This window comes from Danio rerio, chromosome 13, assembly GCF_049306965.1.
Source record: "Danio rerio strain Tuebingen ecotype United States chromosome 13, GRCz12tu, whole genome shotgun sequence".
NCBI classification, from domain to species: Eukaryota; Metazoa; Chordata; class Actinopteri; order Cypriniformes; family Danionidae; genus Danio; species Danio rerio.
Window position 1 is genome coordinate 5,563,486 of NC_133188.1, and position 19,629 is coordinate 5,583,114.

General features: G+C 36.1%; 1 protein-coding gene and 1 long non-coding RNA gene across 4 annotated transcripts in view; one reads left to right on the forward strand and one right to left on the reverse strand.

The window, feature by feature from the left end:
- Positions 1–7,606, forward strand: part of LOC141377105 (uncharacterized) — a 71,326-nt gene extending 63,720 nt beyond the window's left edge. Inside the window, exon 3 of the long non-coding RNA XR_012389112.1 lies at positions 5,260–7,606. This is a non-coding gene — a long non-coding RNA (uncharacterized lncRNA). The remainder of the gene's footprint in view (positions 1–5,259) is intronic.
- meis1b (Meis homeobox 1 b) overlaps positions 1–17,555 on the reverse strand; it is a 605,459-nt gene extending 587,904 nt beyond the window's left edge. For all 3 annotated transcript variants that reach the window (XR_012388410.1, XM_073919203.1, NM_131893.2), the window contains exons 1-6: positions 16,910–17,555; positions 15,310–15,530; positions 14,038–14,179; positions 13,784–13,834; positions 13,298–13,348; positions 12,200–12,346 (exon numbers count right to left, since the gene is read on the reverse strand). Coding sequence is in view for 2 of the 3 variants with exons in the window: in XM_073919203.1 (XP_073775304.1) it covers positions 12,200–12,346; positions 13,298–13,348; positions 13,784–13,834; positions 14,038–14,179; positions 15,310–15,530; positions 16,910–16,921 (624 nt within the window). In the remaining variant the exon portion in view is untranslated. The remainder of the gene's footprint in view (positions 1–12,199; positions 12,347–13,297; positions 13,349–13,783; positions 13,835–14,037; positions 14,180–15,309; positions 15,531–16,909) is intronic.
- Positions 17,556–19,629: the final 2,074 nt, after the last annotated feature.

A 19,629-nucleotide genomic window follows, 5' to 3' on the forward strand; every position in this document is an offset into this window, starting at 1 on the left:
GAGAAGTGGACGGAACAATGGCGAGCCGGGGCCTGCACACACTCAGCCCCATGCAGGGCCTACTTGTACTATAGAACAAAACAGATGTTGCCTCTTATCACAGGGTGCCTCCACAAAAGTAACATTAGTGTGGGAGGAAAATATGAGATGAAGACTGCGGCATCTTTTCTGAAAAGATCTAAAAAAAGGAGAGTATCAGTAATGGCAATGCAGAGCCAAGAAAATAATAATAGTTCTAAAGACAGCAGTTTTAAAGGGCAGATATGATGAAAATCAACTTTTGTGAGCTTTTTGGAAAGAACTGTGTAGGTATAGTGTGTCCACAATCATATTGGAGTGATAGAAACACAAGTCTCTTGTTTTTAAATTTCCTGATGTAAAAATAGGACTCCCAGTTATTTTGAGGCCCATCGCAGCGTAATTTTCCCCGCCCACCAAACTGATTGACAGGTGCCATGTTTTTATAATAACATGTATACACATGTCCACTAGGGTTGGGCGATGTCGACCAATTTGGCATCGTACGATGTCTAATGTGAAACATCGTAATGGATGATGGCATTGTCGTCATAGGCAGAGGTGAGCTAATTATTTATGAATCATTTATTAAGTCATAACAAATTAATTAATTGTAGACTACCGTTTCAACTAAATGACCCGCATGGTCTTTGTTTTACCCATAAACAAATCATAAATAAATAAAGATAAGTTGCACACAAATTACCACCTGTCAATTACTTTTTCCGTGGGGAGGTTGGTCGGTAAAAAAGGTGCACAGCCAACAGTATCAGAGGTTTTCGTTAAAATTACTAAATACAAGTGTGAAAGTGAAAGACTGAAGCAGTGTACTGTGACACGCTACCTGATAGATTCACAAGGCCAAAGAGTCGTCAGATTGAGACAAGATCAATTAAATATCACGTTTAACAATTATAGTGAGACGCGATCAGCGGTACATGCTTCATAAACTGTTCGACGTGCACTGCTCTCTAGAGCTACGAGCGTATGACAGTGTGTGTTTGGCTGTGTGTGTGTGTGTGCGCTTTCAGCGGACGTAGGGCTGTTCAGAAATGCTAGGTAAAACACGGTGTGGATGTGGATCATTTTCATTCTAAAATGCCATTTTAATACTAAGACATATTAGTGTAAACGGGGCCTGAGTGTGTATTTTTCGCGAGCGGGTTTGCGACGGGGGCAGGGCGGAAGATCGGGGATGCCGTCTCAGCATCGTGTTGTCTATTGGCCATCGGCGATGGACAACGGCATCGTCTATCAGCCCAACCCTAATGTCCACAGAACATTTTTTGCAAAGAAACTGATATTAAAATATCTGTTCCAACTCTGTGATTTTCTAACCACCACGGACGAATGGTGTCAGTAAACGTTAATATGTGTGTGTGTGTGTGTGTGTACTGCAAATGGCATTCGTGTAGGACTCATCATTTCAGAAAGGCTTGAATAAACACCATCACAAGTACAAAAAATAAACTAACTTAGTATGTTTGACTAATGAGCTGTATTTCTGGTTCATCAGTGTCTGTTTCTATCACTGTCCTGTTCATCTGATGTAAAAGGGGTGAAAAAGGTGCTCTTTAAATGCACAGTTATGAATATGTGCAGTATTGCGCTATTCCTGATTAATAATATTTAATTCCTACTGATAGCTGACTGAGTAATACAAATTAAATAAGCAAATAAGTATACCTTTGGAAATGAAAGAGCTTGCTCTCACAGGTTGTTTACTATTATGTACCTACTATGCAAAAAAAAAAAAAAGTAGTCGAGCAAAAGAAAAAAAGAATAATAAAATAAGAAACTTAATCATGCATGAATGTTTAACTACCAATTCCATAAAGGTCAAGTTATTTAAAAAAAGGTTAGATGAGTGAATAAATGTATGAAAAAATCTATATATTTTTATTTTAATAAGTGTAAGTGAATTCCAACAGTTGTTACTGACATGCTGTTGTAACTAAACGTAAACATGGTCCTCTTTTCAATTGCCTCTGTCGCCACTGGCTTGCTTGATTTGGGACTTCTGGAGGGATTTGCTCTTCAGTGTTTGGACTTTCAGCAGTGAAAATTAAACCACACTGAACTGAACTAAACTGAACTTCAACTCTGAAAACTGGACTGACACAGTTTCAATTTACTAGAACTTCTATGTTAAGCTGCTTTGACACAATCTACACTGTAAAAGCGCTATAGAAATAAAGAGGAATTTAATTGAATTTTATTTATGCAGTGCTATTAAAAAAATGTCAAGATACATAGGTTGTTATCTCATGATGTCACTGATGATGCGCGGAATTCAAATGCAGGGATGGAAGTGATTCTTCTACATAGGAATCACTATCAGAACGTCAAAAAGTTTGAGTTTTATATTGTTTTTAGTTGTTTAAATTGGCCAAAAAAAGAAATGCCAGATTTATTAGACTTACAAAAGTTTTGCTCATAAAGGAGGGACAGTTCAAGAAACTGGCTGATAAACGGAACAAAAGCGGGCATGTAATGAACGTTTTTTCAATACATCCATGTGTACAAACTTATTTTGAACTCGATAATTCGTTTAACATCACCCTTCCCCCTTACAACAATAAATAAATAATATAATGTAGTCTATGCGTCCACACTTTTGTATGCTTTCATCTGTTATATCCGCATGGAAAAAGTATTTGGAAAATAGTGAAGATGAAAAATAGTAATTTATAATAACCATGTTTTTGGACAACATAGTAAAGTGTATAATGTGTACAACTCTTTATTAATAAATGCTACAGAATATTGTAGTTTAGTAAACTGATAAACTGTAATAGTGTAAACTGTGGTGCATTGTGATGGTATATAATTAAAGTGAAGATTACTGACGCATATTGAATAATTTGTTTATTACTACAGTAATGTTTTACCACAGCAATAATATAATTACAACGACAGTTTAATTCGTGTAATTATCTATAGTTTGCTTCCAAACACCATACCATTTCACTGAAGTATTTTTTTATGTAACGTAATAACTCATACAGTATACACTGCCTCGATGACAGGCAAATATATATTCAGTTTAATAGAAAACTCAGCCCTCTTCATGATATAAGGATCATACCCAACATATGTGGTTATTTTCTATTTATACATTTGAAGTTAGAATTATTTGCCCCCTTTGATTTTTTTTTTTCTTTTTTAAATATTTCCCAAATGATGTTTAACAGAGCAAGGAAATTTCCATAGTATGTGTGATAATATTTTTTCTTCTGGAAAAAGTCTTATTTGCTTTATTTCGGCAAGAATAAAAGCAGTTATAGATTTTTTAAACACCATTTTAAGGAAAAATGTTTAGCCCCTTTAAGCTATTTTTTTCGATAGTCAACAGAACAAACCATCATTATACAATAACTTGCCAAATTACCCTAACCTGTCTAGTTAACCTAATTTAACCTAGTTAACCCTTTAAATTTCACTTTAAGCTGTATAGAAGTGTCTTAAAAATGTCTAGTAAAATATTATTTACTGTCATCATGACAAAGATCAAATAAATCAGTTAATAGAAATGAGTTATTAAGACTATTATGTTTAGAAATGTGTTAAAAATATCTCTGTTAAACAGAAATTGGGGGAAAAAATAAACTGGGGGCTAATAATTTAGGGGGCTAATAATTCTGACTTCAAGTGTATGTCCTTTGCAATATGCTATAAATCGCAAACATACAGACTTTCCTCTATGTCTCCAATTCAGTTTTTTACTTTCTGCCCGCCATCTGAATTTCGCTCGTCACCAGGACATGATTGAAAACAACCTATACTTAATTCCTGTTTAAAAAGGTAGTAATAATAATAGGAATAATAATACTAAAACTGTTTTGATAGAGTTGCCACAAAGATACTCAAACTGTATGAGGCAGTGCCAGCAACTGTAGATATATCTAAAAAAAATGGCCAAAAAAAAAAAGAAAAATGGTGTATTCTGCAGCATACCAAAAGTATACTGTAAGAGGTAATCTAGAACACATGCCCAGGGAGCAAACAGTTAAAACTGAAATTGCCAGTTTCTACAACTCTTTGTAAAGAAAAGAGAGCAAGAGAGAGAGAGAGAAAAAATGGAGGGAACTTGTTTATTCAGAGCTTTGTGGAAAAGAATGGTACAGCACCCTGGAGACCGAGAACCCCAGAGCCTCCACACGTAAAAGGATGTTTTTTACGCACAACAAATCCCACTTGAAAATATAATTAGAAGGAGAAAATAGCAAACTATTGCATTAACTGTAATTGAACAAAAGAGCAGCGGGGCTTGTGGGAGGCTGCCGCTCGGCCCCATGGGAATGGGGGAGGGTCTCGGCTGAGGGTGAGTGACATCTCCAGGGTGCACTCGAGTCTATTTATAACTGCCCCGACAATCTCATCCACAACAGATCTAACAGCTAATTAATAACAATAATAATAGTAAAAAAAAGTCCACCATAGAGCAGACACCAGGAGGAAAGCACACATGCAGGCGCATGCAAAGGAGTAAATACGTGGGCCAAAATGAACAGCGGGTGGAGGCGGTGTGGATGCAGATGGTTACGGGAGAGATGAGTGCCGTGGCGGAGAGAATGCTGTCCTGCAGCACACAACAACACACTTGATATATTCACTGTCCCTCTAATGAGCTAGCTAGGATTTATTCAGCCTTTTTTTTGGGCTTTGTCCCCTCCCCCTCCACATGTTTTCCCTTCCCTTGCTTCTTTTCTCTCTCCCTCCTCTTGTCCTCCTCTCTCTCTCTCTCCCTCTCCAGTGCAGGATGTAGATTAATTCAATGCTTAATTGTTTAGTAAATTCAATTTTCCACATTCTATTCTGCATAGCTTTAGCTAAAGTTCTTAAATCTGCAGTGTGTAGCCCAGGGAGCAGCGTTTGTCATCTGTGCCTTTGCTTTTTTTTTTTTCATTACCATTTTCTTCCTTCACCACTTAATTCGCCATGAAAAGATTTTCCTTGCTGGAAATTCTGATTCTGCTATGATCGGTGAGGCATTCCAATTCATTGCATTTTCATTGTGTTGGGTCTTAGATGGAAGCTCTCTTTCTCCGCACATTATACACGCACTCATGCAAAGAATATTGGGCTTCCAATTCATTTATAATAATAAAGAGAAATGTTTCAGGTTACTGTAGACTTCACAGGGGTAAGAAAACTCATAAACAGTATATGTTTACAATTTCATGCCACGGTGACTGCTCTCTCTCTTTCTCTCTCACTTTCTTTCTCTTTTTTACACAGACCCACCAGTGTCACATTGTACTATTTTTGGTTCCGGCTTCATCTAGATAGCACAACAAAACGGACTGAGAGAGAGAGAGAGAGGAAGAGAGAGAGAGAGAGAGAGTTTTTATATGCCTCATCAAACAAGATTAGCAAGGACACTTGAACAAGCTCACTAAAATACTCAAGCTCTGCTGGGAAATACTTTGGAAGCACAAGATTCACACATGAACTTTGCCCAGTGGATTGCAACCAAAAACTAAATCTGTTCAGGACACTTGTTTATTTGTTTACCCAAGCTTGTTGATAAGGCAAAGATCTTCAATGTTGATAACAGACCACGTGGCTGTTGGTGCAAAAAAAAAAAAAAAAAAAACATTAGCTCTTCTCAAATGAATGGATGTGGTAATGGCATGCACAGAAACAAAAAAAAGGAGGGTGAGCGCTAGAACAGTCCAATCCCCCAAACACCTCCTTTAACAAATCTTGCAAAGCAAAATGGAGCAAAATTGGGGAGGGGGGAATAATTGCTGGCGAAGAAAAAAAATCTGCTTGGTTTTGCTCCACAGAGAAAGCGAAATCTCTTAAAATGGCCTGTGGGTGAGATCTTGTTTAAAACCAGTCGAGTCACCCTTAATGGCACTGTAGGATAATCACACATCTCCTTTAATTACACTGGCTTTCACATCGCTGCCTAAAAAAAAACTTTGAAGATCCTCAAGCTTAATTTCTAAAAAATACAAAGCTGACAGTTGTCTTCGATAGAAAAAAAAGTGTTTAATGAAGAGAACAAAAATTTTATAATTGCAAAAGTATTAGAGCAAGCATAAAGAATAGAATTTGGACTGAAAGTTACACTTAGCATGACACAATGATTAATCTTTACACTGTAAAACCCAAAAAGTTAAGGTAACTCAAACCATTCGAGGAAACCGATTGCAACAAACAATTCAAGTTCAAAAACTAATTTATATGAGTACTGTGAACTTACTCCATTTAAGTTGTAGTTAGAGGTATTTAATTAACTCATTGCCTTCAACAATAAGTTTGAAACTAACTACTGTGAGCTTAATCCATTTGAGTAAAATAAGCAATTTGAGCACAGTAAAATCCAATAAATGAAGAGAACTCAAACAGACTAAGTACAGTAAAACTCAATAAGTTAAGGCAACTCAAACCATTTGAGGAAACTGATTGCAACAAACTATTTGAGTTTAAAAAAAATATTTATATGAGTACTGTGAACTTACTCCTTGTAAGTTGTAGTAATAAGGTATTTAATTAACTCATTGCCTTCAACACTAAGTTTGAAACTATAAGTAAAAATAAGTAAAATTAACTTTCAGTAAATTTTGAGTTAACTACACTCATTTCATTTGATAAGGTTCACTTATGGGTTTTACAGTGTATGAATAATATATAAATAATAATGTTTCTTTTTTTCAAACGAATCTCATGAACTCAAAGCACTTTAAAAAGAGCAGTTAACTTGACGCATAAAGCCTGTTTTCAATTTAACTAATCGGAGAAACCACAATTTGATATTCCCGTGCCACTTCTTCAAAGCCTAAAATAGTCACATGTTTGCTCTTTATAACACTTGTTGAATCGTTGACAGCGGCCAGCATTTGTTCGGATAAAGAATGAGAGATCTCACCTTCTCGCTACTTTAACAAAGGCTGTTATTATAGCACAGAAATAATTTGGTAACACTTTACAATAAGGTTAATGCATTTACTTACATAAACAAACAATGAACAATACTTATTTTAGAGTATTTGTTCATGTTACCCTTTAACTGTATGCTTTACCAAAAAGTTGACCAGATTTTGACTGTTTTAAATAATGTCTGTAAAAGAAGGACTATTTTAAATAATGTTTTACACTACACAGCATTGTTGGTTTACAAAAAATAAATAAATAAATCAAACAAACATAATCCTGTTTAGGCATGGGTTGGTATAAGATTCTGACGGTATGATAACCTTGGATAAAAGCATGACGGTTTCACAATATTGTGATAGTGCACTAAAATATGTTCTTTTTAAATGTCTCCGTAAAAAACTAAAGCTTTTTTCCCCTTTGAACCCAATATATTTTATACATTCAAAATATTTTGGAGCAGTAAACATGTCAGGCTAAATAATTCAAATAAATCATTGAATTATGCTGTCTTCATTAGTTTCAAAACACAGATTTCTTTACAATTTAAAATGGCAAAGACTTACTTATACTATAGAAAAGTATAGCAGAAAATTTTGGTGGTTTTAAAACCCTGACTTTTCCAAACAATGGTATACCTTGAAAATGGTTATCATCCGATGCCAAAACCTGTTGCACTAATACATTTAATTTTGGTTTTATTAAAAAAATAAAAAATAAAAAAAACTATTAAAAAAAGAAAACATGTTAAATGAGAATCTAAAACATTTTATGGCATACTTTTAAAGTTTTAGTATTCAAAAATGTTTATTTTAAATATTTATTTAAATAATTTGGTTTTTCACTTCATATTTTCTGATTTGTCATAGTATATGTATTAATTCAGATACTTATACCGTGAAATGACATATCTAACATTTGGTAGATATTTTTTAAAATTGTGGGTTTTGTTGAAAAAAATGCATTGAGTGTGTTAACTAGCAACATTAGGAGTAATGAAATGCAATCCAAATATTTCTTTCTTAGTGGGGCAGTTGATAAAAATAAGACTTGTTCATTGTTAGTTCATGTTAACAGAAGGTGCATTAACTAATGTTAAAAAGCAAGAATTTGGATGTTAATAATGCATTAGTAAATGTTGAACTATAATTAATAAATGCTGTACAAGTATTGTTCATAGTAACTTCGTGTTAGTAAAGACATTAACTAATGAAACCTCATTGCAAAGTGTGACTAATAATTTTAACATCGCCAAACTAGAGTACTATTAAAAACAGCAGATAATCAAATTTTTATATAAAACATAGAATTACTAAATGAATAAAAACTGAATCAGTGTGCTCGGTTCTAATCCAAAAGTGCAAAAAGCTGTTTGTTTGAGCACAAGTGATACATTCAGCAGTGTGGACTTAACAACCGAAAGAATCTCTCATGACAGGGAAGAAGTCGCATTATTTATCCAACTCGTCAAAACTGTCCTATACACCCTCCATAGTACAAATTTATATTTTGCACCACAAATTAAGCAGAAAAACTTCTGGGTGGCCTCTATATGCATTACACCAATAACACAGAGCTCGCTCAGTAATAACACCCTTAGTTTTTAAATTGGCCCTGAACAAAACAGAAAGGAAACTGCAAACAGAGAAACTATTCAGCATTTCAATTATTTCAACCCCTCTTCAGGCCGCATGGAATAATCTAAAGAGCCCTCAAGTACTGAAGTCTTAAGCACTGCAGAGGATTTCATGGCGTTGAGTTCATTAGCAAATGGCAGTGCCTCTCTGCAATTAAAGACAACTGTGCAAACGCTGCAGCCCATGGAAATGTATTCAGACTCTTTACTTTGCCTTCAGTGAGCGTCAGCACGGAGCAAATACGTCATAAACAAGTTACCATGAGCCGGCCAATCGGAAAACAAATTAGCCTACTTTGCACTGAGGCACAAGGAGGTAATAAACATGCCGAAACAAAAGATAAAGTGATTACTCGGACTGCACTAAATCTATTCCTTGGTAAATGTTTGCATTAAAATCGATCAGCCATGATTTCACCCAACTATGTATAACACAAGACAAGAAAAGAAAAAAGTGAAGACAAGAAAAGAACCTAAATCATTCTCATTTGCATTACGACTGGTTTAAACTTTGCTATTGTTGTTTGTAATTATTTTTCAGTATTTTAAAAAGGTCATGCCATGATTTTAATACTTCTGTTTTTTTTATTATGAATGAATGAATAAAATGATTAATATCAGAGAAACACAACCTTGCATTATTTCCTAAAAAACTGTATTTAATTTAAGAATGTATAATCTCATTGATTTAGTAACAGGCATTTACTGTCAAAATGGTGTCATTAAAATCAAAACATTACACTAAGCACTTTTAGATTTTACCTAAAATGAAAAAAACAACAACATTAAAACAATTAAATAACTTTTTTTTCTTTTATTTAATTTAGTACTTATACTATCTTAATTCAGGCACAAATTAATTACTGTTATAAGTCATTATAAGTTAACTGCATGGTAGAGGACCTGTTGTGTTAATATAATAATCAATGATCTTCAAAAGTGTTAGTCTAGAACCAATTATACAAAATAATGAATGTGAAAAGACAGAAAACATAGTTTGGTATAACTCTAAGGCACACACACACACATACACACACACACACACACACACACACACACACACACACACACACACTTCACTGCAGAATCATTGTGTGTATATATATATATATATATATATATATATATATATATATATATATATATATATATATATATATATATATATGTATGCACAAAGCTTAAGTTCAATTGCATTAGACAGTAACAACAAACAAAATCGTTAATGATGGTGGCATTATTTAGGCTATTCAATCCTTAAAATTTCTTAACTGTATTTTCAGGGTGAGGACCGCAGGGAAGGGGTTAAATAGTTAGTTCTAACTAGTCTCTCCCCTGTTATGGCACCTAAGGCTCGTATGGCCGCGTTTATCTGCGCAGTTTGAGGGAAAAAAACAACGTGAACCAAACTGGCTGGGCCGCATTCACCAGTGTGTGTGTGTGTGTGTGTGTGTGTGTGTGGGGGGGGGGGCAAGAGAGAGAGAGAGAGAGAGAGAGAGAGAGAGAGAGAGAGAGAGAGAGAGAGAGAGACAGAGAGAGAGAGAGAGAGAGAGAGACTGACTTTTTCACCCCTGAGCTCTGCCCCTCTTTTTCTTCACTCGATACTTGCAAAACAATGCTAAGCTGGAGTTGAGACATTATTGATACGATGCTTCGGTGCGCGGAGGCCGAAAACAGAACAACGCTGGACCACAGAGTTTAATAAATTCTATGTATATTTCTGATTTTCTTATGCTGCAGTATTCCTGCTGGAATAAATTGGCCTTTGAATAAATGAACCGCCTCTCTCCCTCTTGTTAACATTGTTGAGAATTTGCACAATGGAGATTTTTTTTTCCAGTCCAATTCAACTTTATGCCCGAGGGCATATATTAAAAATACATATGGAACGAGATAATGCATGAGCGACGCAAATTCGTTAGGGATGTCACCGCCTAGCAAGCTCGGGACTGTAACCACCATAAATTATATAATAAAATATATGTAAAATACATACTATGGGACCTCAAATGCTCGGTGAAGTTACTTTTAACATTGTTAACCATAAACTGATCAGTAATCATCCACGCATCTAGTTATCCTAAACCTTTTTTTAAGTAGCCTATAAATGTATTTAAGTTTTAAAGCCCTCTTTACTGATTATTTAATTTTAAACAAGTACAATCCTAACCAGCGGCATTAATATTCGATGCGTAACAAAACATAAACAGATTTCTCATATTTGCAAACTTTAGAAAAGTTGGTCAACCTACACCAGGGAATCGGACTTCCATGAACACGTAAACACTTAATTCCTAGCCCTATTATTTAGGCATTAGACGTCATCAAGAAATAAAATAGGACATGTCTTCATCCTAAAGTCAATTAAAGATCTGAATTCGCGCCCTCGAGCAAAACATAAATTGCTCTTATCAAGTTATATACCTGCATACCCAGGGGTCTTCATATAAGCCTAATTTATTTCTATCGCTTAAATTCATCCCTGCTCAAGAATTCATTTATTTGACAAGTGCTATCTCCAATAGAGTTTTGTTAAAAGAGTTATAAACACAGCTGACATTACGCTGTTTAACCCTGCCTTTGAATCAGATGCATTAGGCTATCTGTACAGATCTGCTCATTAGCATAATCATTAATACAGCCGAGATTGAAAAGACTAAAGCAACCTAAGGTCGTTTTATTGGAGTCCCTGTTTGCTAATGAATGAAACAGAATTTTTTTCTCTCTCATAATAAGAGCTGGTGGCCGACGCACTCATTGGAAAGCTACAACTGGTCAATGCTTGATTCGATCACTCAGCCATATGGAAGATGACGGATTTAAATTATTTAGCCTAATCGCTTCATTACTTTTTATGCTGGTGAATCTACTAATCCGCTTAATATGACCTCTTAATTTTTTTTTTGTTACAAATGTGCCTCCCACGACTCATATTGGTAATTAAAAAGATGTATATAATTTTTAAAGCAATTTTATCAACGTTTAATAAAATCAATGAATGTACAAACGTTAATCTAAAAGTATAGTCAAACCAAGTTAAAGATTCTACCAGTAGCTATCGTACAGAAAAAAGCAGCAAAAAAGGCACAGAATTCCATACATTTTCCTACACACACTCACATGCACAGAGAGAGAGGGGGGGAAAGAGAGAATACTGTACTGCACAGTAGTACTCAAACACGAACGCGCACTGCCTATGCTATTCAAAGCACTGAGCAACGCGCGCTCTCGTCTGAGGAAAAACACTGACAAGGCAACTAATGAAGCATGAACAACAGCAGAACACCAAAGCACCAAATCTCTAAATGTCTCCTAAAGATTTGAGTCAATTTGCTTCGCAATAGTAACATATATATGCCATAGATTGTCAAACCATTTGCTTTGATAAAAAAAAGGCAGGCGAGAGAAAAGACGAGGGAAAGGACTAAATTAAAATCGACAAGAAACAGGTCAAGTTTATGGCAATGCTTTCACGAGCTAATCTCCTCGGGTCAGTTCCGGGATCAAACCGTAATGAAGCAATAATGGGCCACATTATTCCAAATTTTTCAATCCGATGGAATTTAAAAGCCTTAATCGTATGCAAATGACGGCGAGGCAGAGAAAGTGACCCAAAAGACGGTCTGAATGGCCAGAAAAGAAATGGACTCCACCACGTACCTGATCAAGGGGCCCCGATGATCTCGTAATTTCTTCACTGTCTGATTTTGATCCTCCTTCTCTGTCGTCTATAACCAAGTCGATGGGCATCTTCCCCTTCAAACAGCTGATGTACCGATGACAAAAATTGTCACAAAGTTCATGTACCTATAGATACAAAGGAAAGCGGGAAAAGAGGGGGGGAAATCACAAAGGGTCATCACAGCGACTTGACAAGTGCATCCAGAACTCTTATTGACATGGAAAACCTCTCCCAGTGGCCTTCTCTGATATCTATCAGACGCATCCAGAATGTGAAATAACTTTACCCCCTTTCAAAATAAAGATATCGCAGAAAATTGACACTGACAAGACGACTCACGGGCTGCACCGTATTCAACACCCGTGTTAAATTCATCTGCTCCCGGGGTTGTGGCCATTAGAGAGATGACCTGCTTGACTGACATTTAAGGTAAACTGTTTAATTTCGTGGAGTTATTTCATTACCACCTATTTACAATGGAATAATATGACATTCGGTGGCGACGGGAGAATTTTTCATTTATGGCCGAATGATCGTACTATCGCTTTGCCATGTTATCTCAGCACAAATAACCCTAGATGCTCATGCAAATATCTAGAGACTTGGAGCCAGTAGTTATGATGTGTATTTAGTACTGTAATGCTATATGGTTTGGTGATAAATCACTTGATAGGCCCACTCTAGTCGTGGAAACAGGTGTTGATAAAATTCCTCCAAAGTGTACTGCTGATAACAGATAAGCGCACAAAACGTGCCATCAGCGTGGTCGACTTTATTCGGCAATGTGATTTTCGACGTCGTTTAAAATAGTCTGAATTATAATAATTAATTAAAAGTAAAACAGGAAGGAAAACCTCACTACAGTGTTACATAGCACAACAAGCAAAGAAACATGGAAATTACTGCTATGAAATATCTGTGGCCGTGGTAGCAGGTTGTATTGTAATTAAACACGAGGAGAAATAGGCAGCATGATTGATTTTGACACTAATTACAACAGACTAGGAAAAATACATTTATGCAGATGAGGCCCATAGGTTTGAAAAGAGGACCGGCCAGTTGGGGTAAATTTTTACCTTTTCGAGCTCCAAAAGATGAAACCGTAAAACTTGAATGGCTTGAATCATCTGGGGAAAATTAACAAACAGAGAAAAAAAAAAGTTTACTTTAATTCTGACGAAAAAAACAGGAACATGACAAATTCATAATTCAATTTCATTGTTTCACAACTAATCGATCTATAAATTTTAAAGTCATTAATGCCTTGATATCACTTTTTATACAATGCAATGCAATTAATCAAGATTATTTTTAGTTTATGAATAAATGATCACTCTATCTCACGTGTTAATAAGAGGGACGTGAGAGGGACCTGTCCCCGTCGATGTTTAAAAATATTCTGAATTAAAAATTCAGCCCATGTCAAAAACAAAAATAATCAAACTATTTTGTGTAAAGAAAACTTTTTGGATATTTAAATAATTAAAATAAGTTTTAGATTGGAACTTTAACAGGCAAAATAATAGCAATGCTAATAATTGTAAATATAATAATACACTCACCAAATTATCCAGCTCAGGATTTGACGAAAATAGCGGCTTTTCTGCTCGAATCTGAGACGATATGCATGTAAATAATTAAAAATTGTGAGAAAAAAAAATAGTTCTTAAAAAAAACACAAAATCTATTTAAATGCGTTGCTCAAACATTGTTTTTTTAACACATGTAGGCTATAAAGATTTCCAGTTACAAAGAGTATGTAAACGCAACAGTAAAAATGTGCAAAAACTTTTTGCGGAATAAATCAGTTTCTGACCTGTTTTGCAAACACTGCTATATCCTCATTGAAAGACTCTGATGAACACACATCGCCCCCAGCAACACCGGGTTCTCTAGGTGTGCAAGTGGCTAATTCACATTTCTCAAAAATCAGTGCTAGAAGAGGGAACAAGGGGTGCCTGGAATAAAAGAGTATAGAGGTCAGTTTGAGGGAAACTCTGGATTAACATAACTTTTAATAACACTTCACAACTCATTCTAATTGTAAAAGGGGTCAGTTCTGAAACCTTTACTGCAATCTGATTTGTAATTGAAAAGTTAAGATTTCATAAACTAAATATGATTTATGTCAGTAAACAAAAAAAAAAAAAAACACTTGCGTACCCTTGCGCCACGTTGATAGCAATTGCTTGTTTACACGTATATGCTCGTGTTGATAATTTAGTTGTGACATTAATTATAACAAGCTTGTTACTTGTGCGTACACTGTATCAAATCACTTGCAACTTGAATTCCTAAACGTATTATCAAAGACAGCGGTCAATATGAACTGCGGACTACAAGGTCAGAGCACCTAAAATGCTCAAGTTGAGTCTAGGCCAAGCGTGCAATTTAACCATGGTTCAAATAGTGGACCTAGATCTCGTGTAAATGTTAAGGGACGCATCTAATCCATAATGAATGAGAGGAAGTTCTATAGCTTGTTACTGCGTATAATCGCTGTTTTCAACGGCAACAGCGTTTATACACAGCGCTGTGTGCAGCAGCTTTTGTATGTTATGCGCATTTGGAGTTACACCGCACATCCAGATATATTTATACATTTTTAATTCGAGCATTTGTAAAATAGTCCTTGTAGTTCAGTGTTCATTTTAATTTTCTTAAGAATCACTTAGCTGTCTAAATGTGTTTTTTATGTCTCAAATAACTAGGTGTTAAGTGTTGTTAAAAAGTTGTAAATGTAACACACATATGGATGTTTCATGAGAAACGATGTTTTATAAAAAATACAATACTTAGCAAACAAAATATTATAGTAGTAAACTACTAAATAGCTTGAATTTTGAAAATCATCAACAACAAAAAATATATACAACCTATTTATCAACATATAGAGACAAAACGGACAAAGCAAACATTTTAAATGATTAACTAATCTAAACAAGAAGAACAAAAAATATTTAAAACAAAACAAAAACTTAGATTAAACAGTAATGGCGCCTCGAGTTTTCACAAACTATTACGAGTCCAATAATGTGTTATTGGCAAACTTCATCATAAAATATATGTCTTGGCTATCTACACGTACCCGTAAATGGAGTCTTTATCTCTTTTTAGAGCGTCATTGACGGATGAGCCCATGCTGGGCGGCATGGCGTTGGTGTGGGCTGTGTGCGGGTACTGGTGGGAGTGGAGCTGGGGCCCGTGATTCAGGTGAACAGCCTGCATGGATCTGGCGGCGTGCGGGTCCCCGTACATCGTGCTCGGGATTCCTACTCCGTCCATCCCATAGTGGGGTATATCTTCGTACTGCACACACACGAATGGCAATATTCCCAGGTTGTCACTTTTTTTTTCCACTTACAGAATGCATAAAATATACACTGAAAGAAAATATAAACTGGGTCTACTTTAGATGTTCCCAGGGAAAAAAACTACGACTTTTGCGAAATGAAAACACTTTGTTTTGGTGTTAACTAAATATGTAAGCGGTGTTTTGTGGTTGTAACACTACGTGCAAACATGCTATTTATTGCAACAAAAAACTAGCATGTTATTTTTTTAAATTAGACTGAAACAGGGAGATTTAGAAAACAGTGTCCGGCATATGGAATAATGCTTTATTGTGATCATCACAAAACATGACGAGTAGCACAACATAGTTGTGTCCCTATTATTTTCATTTTTATTTCCACAGTTCAAACTTAAGTTATAGGTAATGTAGTAAGCATGTAATAACTGTGTAATTTATTGTTGATTATATTGTTGTCAAACTATACTTATTTTACGCATTTTAAAATATAATCACACGTAGCAGGCTACTTTTAGAATTAGTTTAATTAAATTCAAATTTACATTGTTCATCCGTGGCTTTTAAATGAAATATTTGATTAATTTATTTCGAATAATGTATCAGTGACACTTTAATACTTAATCATGGTCGTTATTTTAAGTTTTATTACACTGTTTAGAAAGTCTGATGATGAAAACATTACATCTGCCTTCTAAATATACAGAGGTGTTAGCAGGACAGCAGGGTGCTGTTATAGTTTTACCATCAAAAGCAAAAGGTCGGAGGGTTGCGATGAAATCTACTTTGTGATTGTTTACTTTTGATTACAAATGCAAAGAAGTCGCCAACTAGTAAATGTCAACTTTACAAGTCGAAGCGCACAAGAGTTTCACTCTAATGCTGTTTGAAAGTATTGTTATTACACAAAATTGAAAAATAATACGGCTAAATAAATTTTGCGTCCTATTAATATTCCTGCATAGTATGTTATCATAACAAGCATTATAATAACTTTTATTAATAGAGCTGACTTGTTCAAACAGCTAGTTTAATTTTTATTTTAAATGTTTCTGCTTTATGAAAAGATTAAATAAACGCGTACTGTAAAAACTGGCAATAGTTTATAAAATTAGGAATGCTCCCTGTCAAACTTAATTAGAGAGTATCATTTTCCCCCTAAATTGACATACACACACACACACACACACACACATACACACACACACAAAACACTATACACAAAGGGGTGCATGAAAGTGAGCGATGTAAAGTTGAATGTGAAAACTAGAAGTCAAAGGAAGAGAAAGTTTGACTGCGAGGCTGTCATCGGCCACGTTTCAGTATTTCCAACTGCATTCAACAATACGGAGTCGAAGAAACTTTTCGGGATACGTACCCTCTGCGCCATCGCCCTCCACACTCCCTCGTCTTCCTTTAGTCAAAAATATATCCCCTATGAGGCCAGGGTGAATGGGAAATAAACACGCAAATTCCAAATGTGGGATATGTTTTGCCCAAAAAATCCAAATGCCTGTTTCGAGCGAGCGATGTGAAGCCAGTCCTTCACCGCAAGTTCAGCCAGACGCGTTCAGCGATAGGTCCCCTTCGCGTTCTTTCCCCTGGACAGCGACAAGGATCGAGCAAAATCTTCTTTTCCAAAGCTGTATGAAAATAGCCCCTCAGACAAAACTAACGCATCTCATGGCTTTTTGCCACTCCGGCTGTCAATCAATCAAACGCGAGCTTGTCAAAGTGCTGAATGAATGATGATCCTCCGCGCGCTTCCACTGGTTAGCACCCCTAACGAGAATACTACTCAAATGCACAAAAATGAAGCTCTCTCTCGTTTCTTTGATCACTCTCGGCTCCTGAGTTGATTTTTTATGCAATAGCTTCTAAATGAGATCAAGAGGAGGTGGGCTGATAATTCTGGCTTAGTTTTTCTTAAAGGAGCCACGATCGATGCTGCGAGCTGCCTTTCCCCGTTTGTGTACAATGAGTGTGTGTTGAACGCGGCTCAGCAGCTGAATCTGGACCAGACTGCTGAAACCCGGAAGTAGTGGTGGCCATAACAGGTCGCGTCTTGCACAATGCGATGGGCTACATCAAGTTCCTGCTAAAGCAGGGGGGTGAAATGTGTGGGACGCAGAAAAGCGCAGACCACTTCCACGATTCAGCACGAACCGAGGAATAACACGCAGAGACCGCGTTGTGCTTTTGGTTGTTTCCCTTGGATAGCAATGCGTGCGTAATGCACGCCAATGCATACAATAGTAGTCTAACCTTTATAAATCATTACATAAAAACATAATGATAACAAAGGGAGCGTGGACCCATTCTCAACATCGCTTATGTTTATTATAAGCTCTGATATGGGTATCCGAAATGGAGAACGCTAAACTATTTACAATAGTAGAGAAACTTGGATACCCTTTTTAAGGTGCGTAATTAAGTTTCCCCATACGTTATGTGTGTACTTTTACGCGAAAGCCCTTGCAAATGGGATGTTCTGCACTAATAACACGAAATATTGTTTTCACAACATGTCTATATACTTCACATTTCACGCAAACATCATTACTCGGGAACAGCATACGCTGTACTTCAGCGGTGATGTGCCGCGCTCTCAGCCGAAACACCCCCGCCATTTGTGAATGGGCTCATCCACTTACTGTAGGATCTTAGGAGTTTGGTGCAGTGTCCAATGAAAGTGTGTTACAGTGAATCAAGCCATCTATTGGTGCAAAGAATGATCAATCATTAATTTATCGGTTGATATGCTTCCATAAATGAAGAAAGGGTGGAATGAAAATATTGTAATCTGGAGGGAAAATGTAGTCTCCATATTCTGTTTTGTCTATTCTAATGCTCACTCTCTAGCACAGTCATTCTCTATCTAACACACATTGTAGCCACTGACACAATTATTTTTTTCAAGATATAAAAGTAAATGTTTGTTTTAATATTCTTATTTGTGTATATACATGTGCAATTTGCAATGTTTAGTTTGTGCCTCTCTATCAATATTTATAATTAAACTAGTGGATACAACTTTTACCATGCATTTTAATGCTAGTGTGTACGACCTTTTACGTTAACATTTTGGAGAGGTCACTTGTGCTGAGTTACATTTAAAGTACAAGCCCCTAAATAAATCGAGATGGTTGTTTTATGAATATTACATCTTCCATAAAATGCTATAAGAGGCTTTAAACAAAAACTGATTGATGTAGTCTGAAGCGCTCCATTGTGGCCAATACAACTGACCCGGTGACAAGGTGTATGAAGTTTGTCAGAGGAGCATCTGTCATCGATCAGAAGCGATTAATGCGAGCAACAGTGTCTTATCAGCTGCCGTGAGCATCACACGACCCCCGTTTCCCGCAGAAGAGCAGCGACAGGATCCGGCGCGCACATTTACAGGCATGAAATTACTATCAAATCCCCAAAGCGCTCGGCAAACCAAGGGTGCGCGCTGCGCGGGCGACGGATCTGATGTGGACTTAAACACAAATGAAAGAAGGATTCATGCAACAGATATATTACAGATATACGACTAGAACCACAGATAAACACGCACGCGTTTGTCGGTAAGTAGTTGCACTGTTTATCTTAAGAACGTCTCCAAACAAATATATAGTTTTAGTTTATCTTAATTACTGTTCATTAAATATGTCTAACAATTTCACCTAATTATGTACGTAACAACATATAATGAATTGGATGTACATTGAGTAAACTTATTTGTTTTATTGATGTTTGTAGTCTTAACAATAGTTTTGCGTTTGTCTCAATTATGTGAGAAGCAAACGGGATGACATGAAAGCTGTGCTTACCCAAACGCTTAACTGCTGTCACAGAACCAGAATAGCATTATAAAGTAATTAAGTTCCTTCAATTAGCATCTATAAAAGGACGCTATAGAGCACAATGAGGGCATGGACTTTCACTGTTTAGGTTGCCTTTTAGTGAGGGTCAGCAGATTGCACCACGCATCACCGAGTTAATGCCATCATTTAGGATAATTTGGGCTAAGAAAGAGATGTGAATCATTGAACGTAAAATCAAAAAGAAAGTCTAAAAACAAGTCCGAAATTTAACCGAGTGAATTGAACT